The 18,250-nt window shown below is 40.3% G+C and overlaps 1 protein-coding gene across 5 annotated transcripts in view; it reads left to right on the top strand.

The window, feature by feature from the left end:
- The window catches only part of DOCK10 (dedicator of cytokinesis 10), a 263,955-nt gene that overhangs the window by 222,426 nt on the left and 23,279 nt on the right, over positions 1-18,250 (top strand). For 3 of the 5 annotated variants that reach the window (XM_066344983.1, XM_066344982.1, XM_066344986.1), the window contains exons 32-48: positions 1,036-1,211; positions 1,337-1,453; positions 2,547-2,658; positions 3,748-3,869; positions 3,959-4,073; positions 4,170-4,236; positions 4,464-4,511; positions 5,041-5,142; positions 7,248-7,372; positions 8,687-8,799; positions 9,616-9,753; positions 10,430-10,612; positions 11,149-11,259; positions 12,842-13,057; positions 15,018-15,075; positions 15,402-15,500; positions 17,959-18,065. In XM_066344983.1, the coding sequence (XP_066201080.1) occupies positions 1,036-1,211; positions 1,337-1,453; positions 2,547-2,658; positions 3,748-3,869; positions 3,959-4,073; positions 4,170-4,236; positions 4,464-4,511; positions 5,041-5,142; positions 7,248-7,372; positions 8,687-8,799; positions 9,616-9,753; positions 10,430-10,612; positions 11,149-11,259; positions 12,842-13,057; positions 15,018-15,075; positions 15,402-15,500; positions 17,959-18,065 (2,009 nt within the window). The remainder of the gene's footprint in view (positions 1-1,035; positions 1,212-1,336; positions 1,454-2,546; positions 2,659-3,747; positions 3,870-3,958; positions 4,074-4,169; positions 4,237-4,463; positions 4,512-5,040; positions 5,143-7,247; positions 7,373-8,686; positions 8,800-9,615; positions 9,754-10,429; positions 10,613-11,148; positions 11,260-12,841; positions 13,058-15,017; positions 15,076-15,401; positions 15,501-17,958; positions 18,066-18,250) is intronic. The other 2 variants (XM_066344985.1, XM_066344987.1) reach the window with 2 other exon arrangements.

The following is an 18,250-nucleotide window of genomic DNA, read 5'->3' as shown; positions in this document are numbered from 1 at the left end:
AATTTAATATGATGTCACCTAAGCATCAGTAACCACATCCTAATTCAGTGACATTAATGAGTATAGATACTACAAGTTTCCTGTTTCTAGATGCTAATAAATAGCCTGGTAATTCAGGCTCAACAGTTTGCAGCCTCCCTTGGTTTTCCTCTCTCCTTGTTTCTTCACATCCTTCTAGCATCTAGTCCTGCTGATACTGCTTCTGCTACTCAGTCCTGCTACCCCAGGCCCTCTAAATTCTCCCCTCCCTGCACTACTGCTACAACCTCTTGTAGTATGTCCATCACTCCATGGCTCCCGACAGTCTAACACATTTACATCCTGCCACCGTATTAGTAAATCAATAAAGCACAGGTCTGATTGGGCCGCTGATCTCAAAGCCCTGAGTGACATCATTTCCTACAGAAATGCAAACGGAATTTCTACAGAAACTCAAATAGTGGAGAAGCCTAAATGCCAGCTCAGAAATTCTTAACTGAAGTTTCTCATCATCCAGCCCCAACCTGTGGCTCACATCTTAATTCTCATCCCTCTCCTTGTGGGCACTGTGCTTACTGTCCTCCGTCCCTGCGGTCCCCTCCTGCCTGCTTACAGAGTTCTGTGCCATTTAAACCTTACCCCTTCTTCCTCCAGCATCCTCTCCCGCCACTGCCTCCGCCTGCTCCCAGAACTCTCACCACCGAAACTCATCACCCTCAATGACCTGTTTCCACAGATTGCTTCCCGTTGAACATTTCCTAGTTGTTTTTTTTTCAGATACAAACTAGGTTTTTCTCTTCTTAGCTGTAATACGTAGATATGCCACTTTCCTGAAACTTGGTATTTGACCTCATGCATTATTTGCACTTATATACACACAAGATCCCTCAATCTTACTGAACGTTGCTCTCTCATATTTCTCATCTCTCGGGCAAGACTGTATCACCGAATCCTCCTGGTAGTAAGAGAAGTTGACAGTTGTCTGATAAATCTGTCTTGATTGCAAAGTGATCATTTGATTTTCAATCATGCGATCTCTCTACTTGCCTCACAAAGATATGCCTGAATATTCGGTCACGAATGAGTTTTGCCGCAAGCACTTCTTAATCGGGATTCTGCTGCGAGAAGTTGGCTTTGCTCTGCAGGAAGACCAAGATATCAGGCACTTAGCCTTAGCTGTCCTGAAAAATCTAATGGCTAAGCACTCATTTGATGATCGATACAGAGAACCAGTAAGTGGTCCTTCTTTCTCCCTTCCCTAAACACCATTTAATGGCAACTGCATTAAACGCATAATCAAACCTAGGAGCTTATTGATTTTTCTGTGAATTGTTTCTTCGGCTCCCTTTTCACCTAGAGAAAGCAGGCCCAGATAGCGAGTCTGTACATGCCCCTCTACGGCATGCTTCTGGACAACATGCCAAGGATATACCTGAAGGACCTGTACCCTTTCACTGTCAATACATCAAACCAGGTACGTCTGTCTGCCTGCTGTTTCCAATGTCTGTTTGAATGAAGAGTTTACCGGTTTTCTGTTTTTGCCCTGAATACCACTTCCGCCTCTGTGTAAGCAGCTAAGGATGAAACGGCGCTTCTTGCGATATATTTTAGAGACCTACGTATCAGTGTCCCTGGTTCCAGGCTGGTCACAGAAGGCTTCGACCTGGCCCATCTCACCAGCATGATGTTCTCATTTGCCTCTGTTCCTGCTTCGCTTTCTAGTCCTCCCCAGTTATTGGCAGCTTCCCCTGTCGCATTTATGGCCCCGTCCTCAGTGTATATACCTTTCCCCATCATCTTTCTGTATCGACGTTGTGACCACCTGGTGGTCATATAGCCAAGTGCTTTAGTTATAGTCACAGCCTAGAAGGGACCTGTTTGTCACCCTTCCTCCAGTGAGCCAGTACAACAGTCTTCTTGGAGCATGTCACCTGTGTTCAAATCCCAGATGAATTAACACACTGCTAGAACCAGTACCTATACAAGATGTTACCGTCTACAAATTAGGAGTTGTGCCATAGGAGTTTTGTGGGGGGTTTTTTTGGTGGAGAGGCCTTGTTTAAATCCCAGGAGTATAAGTTAGTATATTATCTACCTTTTTTAAGCCTCTAATTTCTTATTTATAAAACGTGATAAAATACCTCTATCACAAGATTCTTAAAAGGATGAAATTGTATCATAGAAAACACTTATTATAGTAAATATTAAAAATTTAGTTTTTAGTAATAGTAATATACATGAGGTAGCCCATGAAAACAATGATATATAATCTATAATATAATCCATGAATATAACTATTCTAGCCATTTATGCTATACCTGAAAGAAAGATAATTTACACCACATTGTAAAAATTTTTTTAAATCCCATATGAAATCAAACTTTGACTAAGAGTGTGGTTCTGACTATATTCACTTTCACTGCCTGCTTTGGCAAAAGACCTTTGATGGAATATAAAAGATCAAATCAAATATCATCTAATTGAAAGTGTATTGAAGAAGGCATCTGTGGGTTTACAATGTTGAAAAATGATGAATCCCTTTCATTTCTTCTATGCTTTGAATACAGGGGTCTAGAGATGACCTCAGCACCAATGGAGGATTTCACAGCCAGTCGGCTATGAAGCATGCAAACTCTGTGGATACATCCTTTTCTAAAGATGTTTTAAATTCCATAGCAGGTACTTTAGACCTTCTAAGGACACTTGTGTTTAACACTCTTCCATGTTTACATTGTATATCACTGTGCGTTTCACCCACTTCATAATCCGTTGCACATAATCTATATGGCAAGGTATAGTATATTTATATAGCTAATGAGTCTTTTTACATAGTTCTTGGAATGCCATCCAGTGACTTCCTTTTCTACTTAGCTTTCATTTTTACATGGCTCAAGGAGCGATCTACTCAGATGTTATCAAATTACTTTATTCTGGCCCTGGCCGGTTGGCTCATTGGTAGAGTGTCGGCCTGGCGTGCAGGAGTCCCGGGTTCGATTCCTGGCCAGGGCACACAGGAGAAGCGCCCATCTGCTTCTCCACCCCTCCCCCTCTCCTTCCTCTCTGTCTCTCTCTTCCCCTCCAGCAGCCAAGGCCCCATTCGAGCAAAGTTGGCCCGGGCACTGAGGATGGCTCCATGGCCTCTGCCTCAGGGGCTAGAATGGCTCTGATTGCGGCAGAGCGACGCCCCAAGATGGGCAGAGCATCGCCCCCTGGTGGGCGTGCCAGGTGGATCCTGGTTGGGCACATGCAGGAGTCTATCTGACTGCCTCCCCGTTTCTAACTTTGGAAAAATACAAAGAAAAAATACTTTATTCTGAAAATAATATTTAAATTTTCATTGCATACAACCTTTTAAGATATAATAGCCCTTTCACTTCAAAGAGTTTTCTAAGAACTATTTTGGAAATGTTACCCTGTTTCTTATAAACTGTCAAAAGTTGAAAGCTTCTTCCTCGAAAGTCTCCTTGTGAACTTTTATTAAATCATTTTTAGAACAAACTTTCTTTAAAAAGCTTTTTAAATAAGCTTCACTTTATTTCCATTTCCATTGGTCAAAATTGTTCTAAATCCTTAATGCTGGCGTGGCCACTGTAGTGCCACTTAAAGTGTTGCATGTCCCCAATGCTGATCCCAGACACTATTAAGTGAAACTTTCACAACACTGCTCAATGACCAACATCATTTGGCTCCACTATTTTAGTTTGTGTGTGCGTGTGTGTCTGTGCCCATACATCTCATTACCATCTGTGTGCTGTGGCTTGTTTGCAGCGTTTTCATCAATAGCTATTTCTACAGTAAACCATGCTGATTCCAGAGCATCCTTGGCAAGTCTTGACTCCAACCCAAGCACCAATGAGAAGAGCAGTGAGAAGACTGACAACTGTGAAAAGGTCAGACTTCCCTCCCAGACCTACTCAGCACGTTAAGACTCAGACATCTCTTACCCTTACTCAATCCTTATTGGTTCTTTGGTTCCTAGATCCCAAGACCCTTGTCTCTGATAGGCTCCACGCTTCGATTTGACAAGTTAGATCAGGCGGAAACCAGGAGCCTTCTTATGTGCTTTCTTCACATTATGAAGAAAATTTCAGAGGGTAAAGAGAGCTCTGTCAAATTAAAAGAATATATTTTTTTAAAGACTAACACTTCGAGTTTTAGAGAGTCTCATATTACCTGGTATTTCCTTTCAGAGACTCTGATTGCCTACTGGCAGAGAGCACCCAGTCCAGAGGTGTCCGACTTCTTCAGCATCTTGGAGTAAGTGATAGTGAACACTTTTCTTTCTGGAATCTTCTAAATAGCTCATTATACTCTCTTGCATATTAATTACCTGTATGGTGAATTACTTATCAATAATGAAGCACAAAATATTTAAATGCATAAAATATTTAAAGAAAGCTTAACATTTTTAATGTATTCATATGAATACTATGTATAAATAAAAGGCAAATAATAAGGATGTGACCTTTTTTTTTCCTTCCTAGCGTTTGCCTTCAAAACTTCAGATACCTAGGAAAACGCAATATAATAAGGTAATAATTTTAAGTTCCAATAGGTTAGTCTGGTCTTTCAGAAAGAGTTATGACATAGATTAATGCATCAGGTTAGAGTTACAAATATGTTCAAAATATGAAAATACAAATGAGGATTAAAAGGTTGACCTCACATTAGAAGTTTGGTGGTTGCCCTGTAAGCAGAAAAGTACAAAACACGCATTTCTAAAAAGAAAACAGACTTCATGTATCTTTAAAATAATTTATCCACCTTCATAGGGATAGAATTTGAAAGATACCAATTTAAGAAAATATGTCAAGTTAACTGAAAAGAAAAATTAATCAGGGAAAACATTTTGCTGCCATTCTTTCCTGATGAACGACAGCAAAGCGCCCCCAGCGCCTTCACCAAACCCGCAGTTCCCCGTTTCCAGAAGAAACTGTGATTTTACTTTTCACACCACATGAATTTTTCTGTTACCATTCTTTCTTTATATGTAAGTTACAAACACTGAGCTATGATTAAAACATTAGTTTTTTCTGGGTTGTTGTTGTTTTTTTTTTCCAGAAAAATTGCAGCTGCATTTAAATTTGTGCAGTCCACCCAGAACAATGGAACTCTCAAAGGGTCTAATCCTTCCTGCCAGACATCAGGTCACTTGTCACAATGGTAATGTCACACTTGCTTGATATTTAAAATTATATTGTGTGTAAACATGAATGTGTATATATGCACATATCTGTGGGGTGTGGGTGCACCTGTGTGTGTGCATACATGTAATCTATACATGCATATATGTATGTATGTATGTATGTATATGTGTGTGTGTGTTTCAAACCAAATGCAGATGTCAAATAAGTCTACGTTTCTCTGAAGAAACTTCTTAGGTACTTCCCTATCTGCCCCGTTAGCTGCTAAAGACTTAAGAAGCAAAGAGTGTAACTTATTTACACGTATGTAGTACACAATGCCTTGCATAGAATAAGGGGCAAGGGGTAATGGCTCTCTTAATTTAATTGAAACTGAAAAAACATAATTCTGAAAAATGCCTCTTTTACTGTGTGCTAATCTCCTAGCAACAGAGTAAAATGCGGAGTCATAGCTCTCCATTATTTTCAATAATTGTAGGGTCTTAGAGTGTCTTAGAGATGAAATAGTTTTTTAAAGAGTAAGAGGCAGTGAGGAAGCAAGATGGCTCCCTAGGCTCCGTTTAGATTGTCTCATCCTCAGACAGATCTGACTACCATGTGGGACCTGGTCTCATCCTCCATTAATTTATTCTGTGGGAAACATTTGCCCTGAAGTCCTACATTAAAGTGCTTCTGGATCTACTAAATAAGAAGTCTTTGCTAAAATTTTCTCCAATTTGATTTATTCTTCCCAAAGGTGTCATAATAATGTACAATATTTTAAAATGTCTACTTTAGAAAGAATTTTAGAAAGAAATATGAATGTGGCATATAGCCACTAAATCATGGAATAAATTTTGCCTCTCGGTCTATGGGGACCCCTTGAAATTGCCCCTTTGTGGGGAAGTAAGTGTAAAAACACAATGGTAGTGTTTTTGAGAATGGTAATAGAATAGAGGGCTATGAACAATTACTTTTCACATTTAATGACAATAATAACCTGCCTGAGGTCGCTGCCATTTTGTAGGTATCTGATGAGTCAGACTTCAGGCTCCTTCCCGAACCATCTGGACGGATCCTGAGCACTTTTACCACCCCCTTCCTAGAAACCAGGACTTGAACTCCAGAAGGTCAAGACTGAAGGAGATTCAAAACCTGGAAATAATCCAGTCCCAAAGGCCGAAGCCATACATCTCAGCTCTCGTTATTCCTGGCAGTTTAAGGAGTGACCCAGACTCCCCTGGGCTCTGAAAGCCAAAGTCGGAGTTCCTGGTCTCTGAGTCATTCTGACTATTTGAGCAGTACCACAAAGAGAAAGGCGTGGCCTCTTTCTTAGGCTTGACTCCTCAGGGTACCTCTTATTGTCTGTTAATCTCAAAGAAATGTCCTATTACCTTGGTCAAATGATAGTCCAAATCAGTGGTTTTCAGCCTTTTTACACCTGGGAACCGAACCGGTGCAAATAGGAGACTTATTTCAGGGACCATTAAGGTAGAAATCACCCTCAGCATAAGCAAATTCGACTAAGATCATTGGATCTATAATCCTCATACAACATCAGGGTGGTTAATTCTTTCGTGGATGGGCAAGAAATTTCTGGCAGACCGGTATGCGGACTGCAGCTGAGAAACACTGGTCTGAATGACAGTCGACAGTAGGAAGTATTTCTACTACCACAGTAAGACTAGCTCACTTCCCCATTTGGAAGTGCCACAGAGGCATTGAATGAGAGCTATTGCAGTTCATGGCCATTGCCTTGGGAGAGGAACTACACAGAGGTATTATACGGTTTAACATCTGCCACTCTGCCTTCTTGATTGACCAACAACCAACTTAACATCCATGGAATCCCATGGGTCATTAAACACTAATGAAAATGCTTGTGCAGATTTAAGTTCAGTATCTATTATTCTTCTATTATTTTTCAGTGTCTTTTATCATTCTGAACCTCTTTGGGGCTTAAATAAAATTTCTTTGAAAGTATATTTCAAAGTCCCTTTTATCAAGTCACCTGTCATTAATATTTTTAATAAAAGGCCTCAGTTCAAAAAATTGTGTTCAATTTGACTCAATCTACAATACTTGAATGAACATGTATATATCACATCCCTATTACTTGAACCATTTTTCTTACTTAATTTTCAGGATGAACACCAACTCTGGTCATGAAGGACATAAGCAGCACAGATCACAAACGTTACCTATAATTCGAGGCAAAAATGCACTTTCTAACCCCAAACTCTTACAGATGTTAGACAATACCCTGACCAGTAAGTAAATCGGAAGTAATAGGATCACGTGGCTATCGGTTTTTCTGTAGATGTACATAGGACATCAAAAGACATTCTGATGTTTCAGAAACATGAAGGACACTGTTGTGTCCCTGAGACCACCGTTTTGCAGGCTCTCTGTAGCCCAGGGAGTGTTTCTAGAGGAAGGAATCACCATGGAATGCTTGAACATTTGTCGTGTTCTTACGGGGAACAAAGGGGAAAAGCATGACTCTCAATGTCATATGCTTAGTGAAGCTTCTCTGGAAAAGTGTCTTTTGATAATAAGAGGCTGATTCAGGCCCCTCTCAATCATGTTATTTGTTGTCTGCTCTCTAGGAAGAGGAAAATCTTGTTCATGTGCTAGAGGCAGTAAGCATGACATCGTGAGTCCAGTGGTGCCTACAATTCAGCTTGTGAATGAGAAAGAAATGAGGGCCTGTGTTTTGTAGCATGTAAATGTTAGCAATTATAGACACATGACCACAGTCAGCTGTTTGAAGGTATATGCTTTATCCTATAAATCTATTGAATGCCTTTCTGAGGAGCCCATTAAAGCAGACTGTCCTCTGAGACTGTATATTTGGGCAAATAGCCTGGAAGCCTAAGACTTGACCCAGACTGACGATGAAGTAAACATCCATCTGCCGAAGATTGAATTAATGGAAAAGTTGTAAGAGTGTAAATAGACCACTCTGGTCTTTGGAAACTCTAGAGCTGACATATAAACAAGGCAGACATACTGTCTTATTTAAAATAAGACATACTGTCTTATTTCATACTGTTACAAGCAAGATACCATAGACTGGGTGACTTAAACAACATTTATTTCTTACAGTCTAGAGACTGGGAGGTCCAAGGTCAAGGTGCCAGCAGATTTGATGTCTGGTGACAACTTGTTTCCTGGTTTACAGATGGCTGCTTTCTTGTTGTGTCCTCATATGATGAAGAGAGAGAAAAAGAAACACAATCTCTCTGGTGTCTCTAAGGGCACTAATTCCATTCATGAGAGGCTTCACCCTCAGGACCTAATACCTCTGAAAAACTTTACCTCCTAATACCATCACATTGGAATCACACCAATGTATAAATGTGGGGAGACACAGACATTTAGTCTGTAGAATCCACTGAAGACTCTGTCTAGTGTTTTTGATTTATTCAATAAGGAAGTTGAATAAACAAAAGAACTTTAGTTTAACAAACTATTCATCAAAATACCAGTGGTCACTGAATATGTTATAATAAAAGAAAGTCTTTTATAGGGCACAAAGAGTTTTTAGATGTTTATGTGCATGTTCTACTTTGTATTTTTAGGCAGCTCAAATGAAATAGACATTGTGCACCATGTGGACACAGAGGCCAATATAGCTACAGAGGTTTGTCTGACTATTCTAGACCTGCTATCTCTCTTCAGTCAGACCCACCAGGTGAGCGTGATCACCACATCTTCTGCAACATGGTAAAACAGAAAGGAGAAAAGTCATGTGAAGTCAAGGACATACATTAAAATACTTTATGAAATCATTTAACCTTACATAAATCAACCTATGCGTTAATAGAAACATGTTAAATGTTAGGGGACTGAGGGTGTTATAATGAGTGGAACACTTGAATCCATGTTCACACAATAAATTTAAATTTTTAATTAAAAAACCTTTTAAAAAACATGTTAAAGAGGAGATTCAGGTTTTTATCCAAAGTTGACTGTTGCTCGATTAATGTACACATGTATATATTTTACTATTGTCATATAATGGACACTCTTTCTTTTTAATTCCCCTGCTTTATTGTCAGGCAGGCTGGGCTGAGTCAAAATGCAACACTACTTTCTCATTCTCAAAGGGAGAGACATATGGCAGCTAGATCCGATAAATTAATAAAGTTGATCACTTTGTATGGCTTTATTTGCCCTCTGAATATCTTTGGTGAATTGATACCACTACATACTATTAGAATGGCCAAAGTTGAAAAGACTGATTATATCAAGTTTTGACAAAGATATGGAAAAACTGGAACTCTCTAATTCACTAATAGGGGGGGGGGAGGGCTGCAAAATGATACTTTGGAAAACAGTATGTCAGCATAAGAAAGTTAAACATATATAATCACGTAACCCAGCATTCCAATATTAGGAATTTACCAGGGAGAAGTAATAACATTTGTCCACACAGAGCTTTCCTTTCCCTTTCCCTCATCCTAATCTCTTCCCCTCTTCCTAAATCACCTCTGTGTTAAACTTCCAGAGACAACTCCAACAATCCGAATGCCAAAATTCATTGATGAAAAGAGTCTTCGATACCTACATGCTCTTTTTCCAAGTCAACCAGTCAGCCACAGCGCTGAAGCATGTGTTTGCCTCCTTGAGACTGTTTGTGTGCAAGGTAAGGGCGCCACACCTCCAGGGAAAGCCCTGTGAGGGAGGACGGTAAATGCACGTTAACCCTCACATCTTTTGGTGTGGAGGAAAGGAACGTTTTATTTTATGTTGCTTTATTTGGTTTTAGCAGACTATTTATTTGGTTTTATTAGACTCCTTAGTTCATGGTCTCTAGATAAGTTTACGGCCTCGACAGCCTACCTGCTTGGATATCAGAAGGGAATGAAGTTAACATCTAGCCACCAATGCTTTGAGTTCACGGGGTCTGTGGCAGAGTGCAGTGAACTGCACACCGTGAACTGCGATGTTGGTTCATGCCAAGTTAAAGGTTCCCCTATTCAAGTAGCTACAGCGATGACCTTGGAGGGTCTCTGTGTTTTTACAATGTTGGGCCAATAGAGAACACTTCAAAGCTCTTGCTCAGTTCTTTTGGGTTATCATTAGTTATTTATGCAGAAGATACTTACAACATAGAGAATGATTGTTTCTAGAAAAAAGAAAGATACACAAACATAGATTTTTAACAAAGAATAGTATGTCCTCTTCCACTTTCAAATGGAAGAAAAAGATGTGGTGAAAAGAAAAGAAGGAAGGATTTCAACCTAAAAATTTTAAAACACGAGTGAGCAGGGCACGATGCAGGAACGGGGCTGACTTCAGCAGTGTTCCCGTTTCCACAGTTCCCTTCAGCTTTCTTTCAAGGGCCGGCCGACCTGTGCGGGTCCTTCTGCTACGAGGTCCTCAAGTGCTGCAACCACAGGTCACGGTCGACGCAGACAGAAGCGTCGGCGCTGCTCTACTTTTTCATGAGGAAGAATTTTGAATTTAATAAGCAGAAGTCCATCGTCCGATCCCACTTACAAGTAAGTGCTGCCAGTCGTCATCACAGCTGCCGTGAAAGCCACTCCTCTGTGCCAGCCTCGCGGGGTGCCTCCTGTCCTCAGGGCAGCCAGTGACCCACTGCTCGGCCAGATTCTGCCCTACTAGGTGCCCTCCGCACTCGGCTCCGATTCATGGGCTGAGGGCAGCGGGGCAGAAGTCAGCCAAGCCCCTGGACTCTTCCTCCCTTCTGCCAGGGGGCAGGGCCGTGCAGAATACACAGCTCAGGAAACCATGGCTGCCCCTAAGATGCCAGCCAGGCTGCCGAATCCCACCATATTGTAAATGCATAAACTTCTTTCTTCCAAGGCTCCTGATATCCTTGCAACTCTCCTTAAGATCTAAGTTTATAAGAAAAGCCCACGATGACATGACCTTGTAAAGATTTAATACATAAAGACGTCATGCACTGGGCCTCCAGAGAGAAGTTAGGGAGGCACTCAGCCAGTCCCGTGGATTCCTTTGGAACTCCTATGTCTGAGCCACCTCCCTGGAGGCTTCACTTCCTTTTCCCTTCCAGCTCATCAAGGCCGTGAGTCAGCTGATCGCCGACGCTGGGATCGGAGGCTCCCGCTTCCAGCACTCCCTTGCCATCACGAACAATTTCGCTAATGGAGACAAACAAATGAAAGTAAGAAGGGCTTTTGTGGGCTTTTTCAAATAAGTAGGGGTGATCTAAACTGGATTGTTTTTATGAGATATCTAAGTCCTAAGTCCTTTTAAAAATACAACTTCTGTGTTTAGTTTACTGAGACTTGGAGTACTTCCATTAAGTCTGTTTGTTTAAACTGATCATCAGCTCTTACACCTACAGAAGATAATCTGTTCGGTGGGTTTTCCAAGATGGGTGCTGTGTCACAAGAAAGCTGGCCACAAATATTCGGAAGCCCAGTGACTCTCGCCTAATTCCATTCTTGGCCAAATTCATCATCTACTGCTCACAAAAACTAGGAAATATTTCAAAATGAATATGAAGCAATAAAATATTTCCTAATTTTTGTGAGCAGTATATTTAAAACTTTCTGAACTTCTCCTTTAGACAGTATACTGAAAAGTCAAGGACTAGAAGCTGGCCTCAGACATGGCTAAACCCAGGGATCAAACAGGTGTCTTCTGTTTTTGCCTGACTCCCTATCTCTCAGTTCAACTTTCCTCTTTGTTTATTCCTTTCACAAGTGGGCTCTCCCCATAAGTTTATTCTCTCAAAGATTCTAGAGATACTGGTAGTATTCCTCCAGTGGCAAAGGCATCTCGTTCCATAGTACCAATTCAAGTCCCAGAACTGGCTCTCCTTCATCCAACCATGTGGCATATGCCCATCCCTAAACCACCACTGTGGCCCTGGGGAATCAGAGAATATGATTGGCCAGGCCAGTATCACGTGTCATTCCTGGGAATGAAGTAGATCCATTCACATCACGTGAATACGAGCCAGAGAGGAGAGCATCTGGAAGGACAGTCAGGATGCTGTTACTAGAAGAAGGTGGGCTGGAAGAGCAAAGAACAGAGCCTATACAGTGCTTCTCTCCAAATGTGTATAACCGCAATCACAATACATAAGACGCCTATTAAAGAATGTACAGTCATCCCTCGCCATATTGTGGCTCACTTTTTGTGGTCTCACTATATCACGGATTGTTAAATTGTATATATCTAATTTTGTATTGTGGATTTTTCGCTATATCGCAGGATTTTGTAGTCCATGGGTATTTTTATATATTTATTATTTTAATTATTTTTGTGGTAAAATAAACATTTTCTAGCCTAAAAAGTTGAAAACAATATAAAAAATATAAAAATATTAATTAGAACATATTAATATTCACTAGGTGAGTACCCATATAGAATTTTATATGTTGTTTAAAATACGTAGGTTTAAGAGTGTAGAAGGTGTTTAAGAGCATAGGAAGTGTTTATAAGAGTGTGGGAAAGGTTAATAACACTGTGAGAAAGGTTTATAAGAGTGTAGGGACAAAAAGTATAAAGCCTTAATATATATATAATAAAATAAAATAAATATAAGGTCGCTACTTCATGGATTTTCGCCTATGGTGGGGGGGGTTTGGAACCTAACCCCCACGACAGACGAGGGATCGCTGCACATATTTGTGAGCCGTGTATAGGGCGCGCCAACTGCGGTGCCAAAACATAATTAATAGCCTAACTTCTGAATTCTAAGCAGATAATGACTCCGGCTTCTCTGTTTTCCAAAGAACAGCAATTTCCCAGCCGAGGTGAAAGACCTGACGAAACGCATAAGGACTGTTCTGATGGCCACGGCTCAGATGAAGGAGCATGAGAAGGACCCCGAGATGCTGGTGGATCTCCAGTACAGCCTGGCGAACTCCTACGCCAGCACCCCCGAGCTCCGCAGGACCTGGCTGGAGAGCATGGCCAAGATTCACGCGAGAAACGGAGACTTGTCCGAGGTGACTGGCGAAGGCTGTCGTTGCCGGCGGCTTCGTCCTCTGTCTCGGGGCAATTGCATGTTCGCCGACAGCGGGGATACACGAAGTTATCACATATTCCCACTAATCTAGATACGGCCTAATTATATTTAGATATTACAGGCGTTAAAACCTGCACATAGGAATCAAGGCTGCCTGACTCCGCAGAAATGAAATCCAATGAAGGCCGCAGTCTGTAGGGACAGACAGCTGCGGTTGTAGGCTATGCAGTGCAAAGCTGAATTCTATAAACCTGAGGCTAAGGAGGATGGCTGTGAGGGTGTCTGGAAATTGAGAGTTAAATAAGTTAATGGTCTCTGCGTGTAAGACTTCTCCCTTATGATTGGAGTTGGGGGGAAGCTCGCCAGGAGTGTGAGTAGACTCGGATCAGGGTAATCTGCCTTCATTGGCAGCGAGTCTGAACGGCCATGGGGAAATGAACACGCCTGAGAGGCACGTGAGTGGAGAGTGTCCACTGCGTGCAGGGTATGCATCGGTAGCTGACATTCTTATGTCAGTTTAAACACTGGGTGGATTTATAAGGAGCAATTCACAACACCCAGATGGCCGCCAGACACCAAATGGGATGTTCCGGCTTATCCCCGAAATATGCCCCTTTGGGGAAGAGATTGATTTGTCTGGGCTAGTCCTAAAACTCATCTGAATGCTTGTGGGGGGACTCCTGGATGGAAACAGAGCCTCGCTTGGTGGCCATTTGATGAGGATAAGAATGCAGAAGTGTATTTCCCTTGGACTGACCTAAAAATGGAAAGATTCCTCCATAAAACTTTAAAAGAAAAAGCTGAAGTCATTTGGACTCTCTGACAGGTCAAGTTCTAATGCGTATTCAGCAATGTTTAAGCCTAAACAACGGATATTAGAGAACAATAAAATGTTGCTCATATCATCTGCGGCCCACATGATACATTAGGTCACACTATTTAACCAGGAGCCACCTTCTGAGATGATCACTTTAAAGGCAGGAGATAGTCAAGAGAGGACCATTACTGGTGGTAGAAAAAGTTAAGCAGCTTTTGCTGTTTCCAGTTTAGAGCCAGATACTATGGTTTATAGTTCTCACAAGAAAAGAAACTGTGGTTTTATATATATCTATATACAAGTCAGCAAGAGTAAGTTTATAGTTGTGAGTACACGAAGCGGAGTTTGTTCAGATATTGCAACAGTCATAACCTGCATGTCTTTCCATATGAGCAACCACAACCAACTTTGTGTGTGTGTGTGTTGTGTGTGTGTGTGTGACAAAGACAGAGAGAGTCAGAGCGAGGGACAGATTGGGACAGACATGAAGGGAGAGAGATGAGAAACATCAATTCTTCATTGCGGTTCCTTAGTTGTTCATTGATTGCTTTCTCATATGGGCCTTGACTGTGGGCCTTCAGTGGACCGAGTAACCCCTTGCTCGAGACAGCAACCTTGGGTCCAAGCTGGTGAGCCTTGCTCAAACCAGATGAGCCCACGTCAAGCTGGCGACCTCGGGGTCTCAAACCTGGGTCCTCCATATCCCAGTTAGATACTCTATCCACTGCACCACCACCTGGTCAGGCCACAACCTACTTTTGCCCATCCCTGTATTCCCTTAGAAAGAGAGAGAGAGAGAGAGAGAGAGAGAGAGAGACTTAGATATTAAGGAAGGAAGATAATTCCATGGGAAAATTCTTCAGGCCAGCTCATTCATGTACTGGAAAACTATGCCAAGGAAAACAAGCCAAAAAAAACCCCCCAAAAACATTGCAACTATGCATTTTATTGTTGATTGTGAATTTTTTGGAAACCTAGTGGATTCCTGGTTTTAATTCTGTTATGAAAAGTGTTCTTCCACATATTCCGACATGGAGGACCACTCACCTGAAATTAGTCCTGCTTAGACGTATAGTCACATTGACGCTGTGCCTCCCCTGAAATTGTTTCTGCTCCACTGCAGGCCGCCATGTGCTACATCCATATAGCTGCCCTCATTGCGGAGTACCTGAAAAGAAAGGGTAAGATGTCCGCGTAAGGAAGAAAAAGTCCAGAGTCAACACGTGGAAACCTAACTTTGAATTTATTAATTTTAGATTTTATTAATCTTGGTTATGTTTTATTAAGCAACATTAATTTTTCACTGATCCTTCTAATTACATTGTACTTTTAAGTTTTAACTCTCTCGTTCATGCCATTATCATGTTTGTTTTGTGTACAATGAGGCTAACTGGTCAACCTCTTAGTTCAAATGAGAAGGTTTCCTTGGTTAGCGATTTGTAGTTTTGTAAGCTTGAATTAACACCAACATGTAGCAATGTCCTAACCTCATCTTGCACTACCATAGGTTACTGGAAAATGGAAAAGATTTGCGCACCATCCCTGCTCTTGGAAGATATCCACCCCTGTGATAGCAACCCATTACTAACAAGTCCCGGTGGAGGAAGTGAGTGGTCTAACTGGGCTCCTTTACCCCACGGAACAGGAAATTCAGCTGCAGCCTAAACTTCACTTCAGCGAAACTCTTAAGTGTATTCCTGGAAGCAAAAAACTATGTCAGACCTACATAACTTATTCTGTAAAATCCTAAAGTTCCTAGCATTAGGAAATCCCATCTATCCAAAATTTATGAAGTTTAAGTTACTGAAATGTTTTCAGCAATTACAATTGTGTCTTATCTTGCATTATTATGAGTTATGGACATATTTTGCTACTAATTTGCTAGTCTGCCTTAGGGATTTTATTCTAAAATCAATGAGTTGGTTAAAATTGCAAGAGAAATCTATTTTAATTTTGAAATGTAAACTTTCCAAAAAAGGGGATGCAAAAATGAAAACATAAATATAGTGCATATGCAAGATTTTATTTGTAATTGGTACACTTTTATTTCATTTTTTAAAAGCATAAACTGATTCCGACTGTTTATAACATATAATAATTCACAATATTAACTTTCTTTAATGAAAAATATTCCATCTTTGATGTCTGATAAACGTATTTTATAGCCATAACTAAATAATCACTTTTTGTAAAAAATTGGGCAATATAGTTAATACATTTAATCTGTTTTCTTTTGCAAAAGTGTATTTAAACCCAAAGTTTTTGAAATGCCATTTATTTCATAACTTAACCTTCAAAAAGCTGTGAAAAACTCAGTGTTAAACAATAGAAACAAATCTTTAGATATAAAGATCAAAATACCTAAACAAAAAGTAAATGGATTTAAGTTACAATATTTTGAAAGCATAATTGGTCCCTTATTCTGTTCAATGTGTGTATATTTTTGAAAGAGTCTCAATAGATTTTCCAATTAAGACATTTGAATAAAATGACCAAAGTGAACTATGGGACAGCGAGATCATTTGTCTGGGAACCCTGGAAAAAAGCCCAGCCTTGGCATCATGGCTCATGCCCACACTAGAAGTCAAGGTCTCCTTCCTCAGTGCCAGACTTCCTACTGAGCCTTATTTTTATATGCAAGTCACCAAAATCATCACTGTTTCATTTAACATTATCTTCTCACCATCTGTTTTTATTATGATCATATACTATACAGTTCCATAAAGACTATGTCAAAGACTAGTTAAAAAACAAAATTGGGAAACCTGATAAAAACCAGGTGTCAGTTTAGGAAATTATGGAAACTTATATTCATCCCAAATGTTGCCTGAAATTTTAATATTCAAAAAATTTTAAATACCACTTAGACCTGAAATAATATTAGACTATATCATACCTATTGAGTAAAGAATATATTTACCTAGTAAATATATTGAAACCAAAACAGTGATTATTTGTGAGGAATTAGCATAGACAACCCCAGAAAATACAGCTTAATCATGAATCCTCATGTGAGAAGTATGCCATGACATTTCTTGCTACAATCAATTCTCATGTATTTTAATATATATTCATTTTCTGAAGGAATGTTATTATAGAGAAGTGGGAACATAGGCTTTTTAATGAAAGGATTAGATTGCAATAATCATTATACTTATAATTTTAGCAAATTTGGGGGTGATAATTTAGTTACAAAGCCAGTGAGCTGATCATTAAAAATGAAGACATCCCACAGAAGCATTCATTATAACTTGAAAAACACATGTTCCCTATAAGACACTGCGCTCGGCTGTATACTGGGAATAGCTCAGTGACTGAGAGCAAGTCTCTGAGCTGGGTGCTATCAATCACCTCCTGCTAACAAATTAAAAAAAAAAGAGAGAGAGAGAGAGAGATAAGTTAAGCCACCTGCCCCTGAGCTCACAGTGAGTTTATGTGGCCAAAGTTCAAGACTGCCCTGTCACTTCAAGCTGTGCCCTAACCAGTGATGTTCCCACCATTCAGATCTGCTCCCTACTCTGGGAACATTACCCATTATCAACTATTTTCATAGATATCTGCGGAGCAAGACTTTTTTTTATTTTGATGGCAAAAATACTAGAAAGAAATTGAAGAAGTTTCCTAGGTAATGCCAAAGACTAAAAGCTAGTGAGTAGAGATCATTGTCTTCATCATGTACTGACCATACCAGGTGTGGGTTTTTTTTAATATTAATCTTTTCAACCATCCTTGGAGAGAGATACTAATGTCCCTACTTTGACAAATGGGAGAAACAGGCTCAAAGAGGTTAACTAAACCACAACATCAAAGCTACATCATTCTGCAAATCCTGTTTTCTGTTTATAATCCCATGGCAACACCTTACAGAAAATGTGTCACCTGAAAATAATACAAAATCACAAAAGGGTGACATGGGTTGCCTGGCAGAGAGTGTGCACCAACAGTCATTGTCTAACCATCACCTTGACTATGTGAGCTTTCTACTATCATGGGGAAAGGCATCGTCTAATCCAAGCAATGTTTGGCTCAAATAATAACGTTGCATTTCGTTTGGTCTTTCTAAGGCATGTTCTCTATGGGCTGGCCGGCTTTTCTGAGCATCACCCCAAATATTAAAGAAGAAGGCGCAATGAAAGAAGACTCGGGAATGCATGACACACCGTACAATGAGGTCAGGCCAAAATAATCTGGTGTGCAATAATGGAATTGCACTGAATTGTAAGATTAAGCTAAATAAGGGGGGATCTTATTCAGACATCAGATAAAGTTACTTTATAATATGATGGTGGCAAAATAAGAGGCAGGCTAAATTAAGCTAAGATCAACGGATACCAGATTTCATTGATAAGATGTCAT

The sequence above is a fragment of the Saccopteryx leptura genome, chromosome 7, assembly GCF_036850995.1.
Source record: "Saccopteryx leptura isolate mSacLep1 chromosome 7, mSacLep1_pri_phased_curated, whole genome shotgun sequence".
Lineage (NCBI taxonomy): Eukaryota > Metazoa > Chordata > Mammalia > Chiroptera > Emballonuridae > Saccopteryx > Saccopteryx leptura.
Note: the sequence above shows the minus strand (reverse complement) of the source record. Positions and strands in the feature narration are given on the sequence as shown.